The sequence below is a fragment of the Cyprinodon variegatus genome, unplaced genomic scaffold, assembly GCF_000732505.1.
Source record: "Cyprinodon variegatus isolate N-32 unplaced genomic scaffold, C_variegatus-1.0 Scaffold1646, whole genome shotgun sequence".
In the NCBI taxonomy this organism is placed as follows: Eukaryota; Metazoa; Chordata; class Actinopteri; order Cyprinodontiformes; family Cyprinodontidae; genus Cyprinodon; species Cyprinodon variegatus.
The window spans coordinates 41,676-45,739 of record NW_015152099.1 but is presented as its reverse complement, the minus strand read 5'-3'; the positions used below and the strand labels follow the sequence as shown (position 1 = coordinate 45,739).

General features: G+C 35.5%; 1 protein-coding gene across 2 annotated transcripts in view; it reads left to right on the top strand.

The window, feature by feature from the left end:
- asmt (acetylserotonin O-methyltransferase) overlaps positions 1-1,917 on the top strand; it is a 26,501-nt gene extending 24,584 nt beyond the window's left edge. Inside the window, exon 8 of one of the 2 annotated variants that reach the window (XM_015404135.1) lies at positions 928-1,917. In XM_015404135.1, the coding sequence (XP_015259621.1) occupies positions 928-1,160 (233 nt within the window). In that variant the 3' untranslated portion in view covers positions 1,161-1,917. Of the gene's footprint in view, positions 1-923 lie in introns of both variants that reach the window. The other variant, XM_015404136.1, reaches the window with a different exon arrangement.
- Positions 1,918-4,064: the final 2,147 nt, after the last annotated feature.

Sequence of the window (4,064 nt, the reverse complement as noted above, 5' to 3'; positions counted from 1 at the left end):
CTACAAAATCCATCTTGAATGTAACACTTAGATCATTTGCTTGGTCCGACCCATTTAACATAGGCACGTTTGACTTCACATCAGCAGAACAGAGTTGGACTTCCGACCGAAGTTAATTCAGGAAAATTGGCTACATTGATGCTCAACACTGAGGTGTGAGTCTGCTCATCAAATAATGTTTTAGTCGTAAAGGGTCAAATAAAAAGGCAATAGTAAAGATATATTTCAGAAAAATCATGCATGATGTGTCATTAAAACGTGAAAGTAGGACCTTCCTGTAATTCTATCCCTGCTGCCACCTTCTGGTTTAGAGGAGAACTGCTTGTTCCATAGATTGTGAATTATATCCATATGGGAATAACAAATCGCCTGGTAGGGTGGCCAATGATTGGCCCTCTCTCTAAATCCTCCCTGGGATGTGTCACATAAAACTTTTACGGTTAACCTCCATGTTTTAATCTCAGTAATCTGTAAAGACCTCAGAGTCTGTTAGAGGAGCCCAGACCAGAGGACACACCCAGTGTGGGAACTTTATTATTGGAGGGGGCATTTTTACAGACAACCACTAACCTGAGATTGGGGACGGTCGTTCACCTTTTAGCAGGACAAGAACTAGACATACAAATAGGGGAATGTCAGGATTTTTAATATTATTTTATATTAAGGCATATTAAAGTATTACAATGCTGAAAAAAAAAACATCCAAACTATAAAAGTCTACTTTTGGAAAGCATACATTATTAAAAAAAAGAGCTGCAGCTGTGGTTATTCAAAGTGGGCTAATGTGGACTAAGATCAATGTTCCATCTAAAAAAAAATTAGATTTTATTTGATGTGAAATAGAAACTGTGCATTATTTTTCTTTAACCCAAAATAATCAACTTTATTTTGGTTTGTAAATTCTATGTTTTGTTTTATCTGAGGTAGGTGGCGCCGTCCTGCTGGTGGAGTCGCTGCTAAATGAAGATGGGTCTGGCCCACTGACAGCACAGCTCTACTCCCTGAACATGCTGGTGCAGACGGAGGGCAGAGAGAGGACGGGTGCTCAGTATGCTGCCCTGCTGGCTGCCAGCGGCTTCACAAACATCCAGCAACGCCTCACTGGAAAAATCTATGATGCAGTTATGGGTCACAAAGAAAAGAGCAATAAAGATAAATAATACCACCTTATAAACATTCAAATTTCCCACATTCCATTGAAATGCATTCAATTAGTCTGATTGAAGTTAACAATGAATAAGTTTGCAGAGGTGTCTAACTTTTGCTTTTGTTGTAACATAGATCACCATTTTTATTTAGGTAAACCTAAATGCATTTATGCAAATTAATTTGTTAGTCTAAAGCTGAAACAAATGTTTGTTGGCAGAAAAGGAGAGCATTTTTGAATAAATGGCCTAGATTCTTTTGAGCTTACCATAATCAAAATTTAAATCAACTGATGCCACAATATTTTTACAAAGCATCACTATTAAAGAAAGTGCCATCTAATGTGCAAAACCTGAGTTAGTAAATATGGAGCCACAGCATCCATCCATCTACTGCGGGGCAACTCTCTTATCCCTTCAGGGGGCCTCGTACCTATATTTAGCTCCCATCATAGGACAACATAGAGACATGAAGGACAAATAAGCATGCACTTACACCTAGGGACAGTTTGGAGACCAATTAACCTTACATTCATGTTTTTAAAGGAGTAGGAGAAGGCCAGAGTACCCGGAAAGATCTAACATTATTAGGGGAACATGAAAACTCCATGCAGAGATTCGAACCAAGGACCTTCTTGGTGCTACCAACTGCAATACTGTGCAACCTGACTCATAGTTTGTGTAATCATCTATTTAGTTCTATGACTAAATAAAATTCAGGTTTTAAGCTGGTAAAAAAAAAATCTGAAAATTGTTAAATTCAGAAAGAAATAACCAGACTTTAAATTGATAATTATTATCGTTAAATAAATGGTTGTATCATCTTTATACTAGAAAACTTTTGCTGGATGTAAATCCTAAACAAGATTATTTACGTGAATAAAAACAAACAAAACAACAAACAAAATAAACAACTGCTCTTAAGATTGTCCCATAGAGAACACCTGTCTTCATATATAAAGGTGCAGATTGTTTTTTTTTTTGTTTTTTTTACAATAAAATATATTTAAAATACAACAGAAATGCCTTGAAGGACTTAAAAACCCACTCAAAGTCAACAGTTCAGACTTTCTTAAGGAAACATGAGTCTTTCTGTGTTTATCGCCAGGTGTTGTGTCTCTCAGCATCAGCCATAGTCACATACTAACAGATTGCATAACATCTTTGTAAGAAAGACCTCACTTTGACATTTTAATGCCACAGGATCTCCAGAAAAATATATAGTTAAAGGTTTTGCTGAAATATAATATTTGTCAAATGCATGAAATGCTGTGTTTCCTTTTGTTTCACTGTAGACGAGTAAAGAATTGAAGCTGCTGGTTGGTCACATCCTGTCTGGATTCTGCATGTTTCCTCTTTGTCTGCATGTTAAAAGATGTGGGTGGTGTTTTTTTTATATAAATTGGCCGTCGGTGTGAGCGTGCAACGCTTTCTGTCTCTTTGCATTAGCCCTGTGTACCTCACCTCTCACCCATTGTCAGCTGGGACACGCTGCAGCCCTCAGGCTTCTTTGTGAATAAAGCCGATATTGCTAATGGAGAGTGGCACAATAAGAGGCAAAGGAGGAAGGTGTAAATCTGAAACAACAAGCTATAATCTCCTCAGAAAAAAATAATACATCTTTTATTCTTTTTTGAAAAGTGAATGATAGAACACCAACTAAATTCTTAAATGTGACGTTAATTTGATTTTATTTGGTGATTCCATTCATCCCTTTGTTTTAAATGAATGGTTCATGGGGGGGATACAGAATAAATTCAGTCATACAGACTTAGTCTATTTTTATTAACATTCCCATCTGCAATGTAATCTGGTACAGGCTTCCCCATGCATATATCAGAGTCCCTTCAGACTGTTTTCATTCGCAGTTACACAAGTGTTGATTAAGCTGTGTTCAGAGCAGACCTGTTGTGCTCTCTGGCATTAACAACATCTTGAAGAATTTTGAAAACCTTCTCTTAAACACTTCTAGACCGAACCTAGAGATAAGTATTTCTATACTCTGCTTCATCTAGACAGAGTTCTCATATTGTCATCATCCCTGTTGAATTTAAGCTACCACACTTTTAGCTTAGAATTTTGCTTTGCAAAAAAACCCTCCTTAAATCAAGGCAAAATGCTAAAATTTAAAAAATAACCATGAGAATTCTCTGAGGACGTCTTTTATGAAAGTAATTGTTCATACTTCCTGTTCATACTATTTTAGGTTTGCATGTGATAGAAAAGGGATTCTTTTCTTTTCTAATCATTATTTTATTGATTTGGTGGGTGGTGAACAGAAGGCCGGCAGTAAAATCTCAAAATATTACCAACATCTTCAGTCTGCTTAGATGGGCTTCTTGAAGAAGATAGACAGAATATAAGGAAAACCTTTAATAATGTTGCCTGGCAACAAGAATGACTTTGTCTCTTTCCTAATCCAGACTCTAACCCAAAGAGCATTCTTGAGATTATTTCTTATTCAGCTGACATCAGCCGTAATACTTTGTTAAAGCTGGCATAAAAATGATGTTATTTTCTCACTTTTTTCTTTTTTTTTTTAGATCTTTTCCTTTTTATCACAAATGAATATGCTATATATGAGCATGTAATGCTCTTCTGCATGTTTTATAACAATGAAATAAAATAAAATAAAATCCTCTCATTACTTAAGGCTATTATTAACTAGACATTTTTGTAAAATACTCAGAATAATTTATAACATATTTGGTTTATTTTATTTTGTACTGCAAGAAAGAAGACAGAAAAGGCAATCTGTTAATAGACAAGTGTCAAGATGTGAGTTCAACAATTAATAATACAAATTTTGGAGCCATGGTGTAAGAAAGCTATGCATTTAAAATGAAGTCTTTTTCAAAGCACAGCAAGTTAATTTAATGACTGTAATAGGATATTATGTACCAGTTTAAACAGTAAACA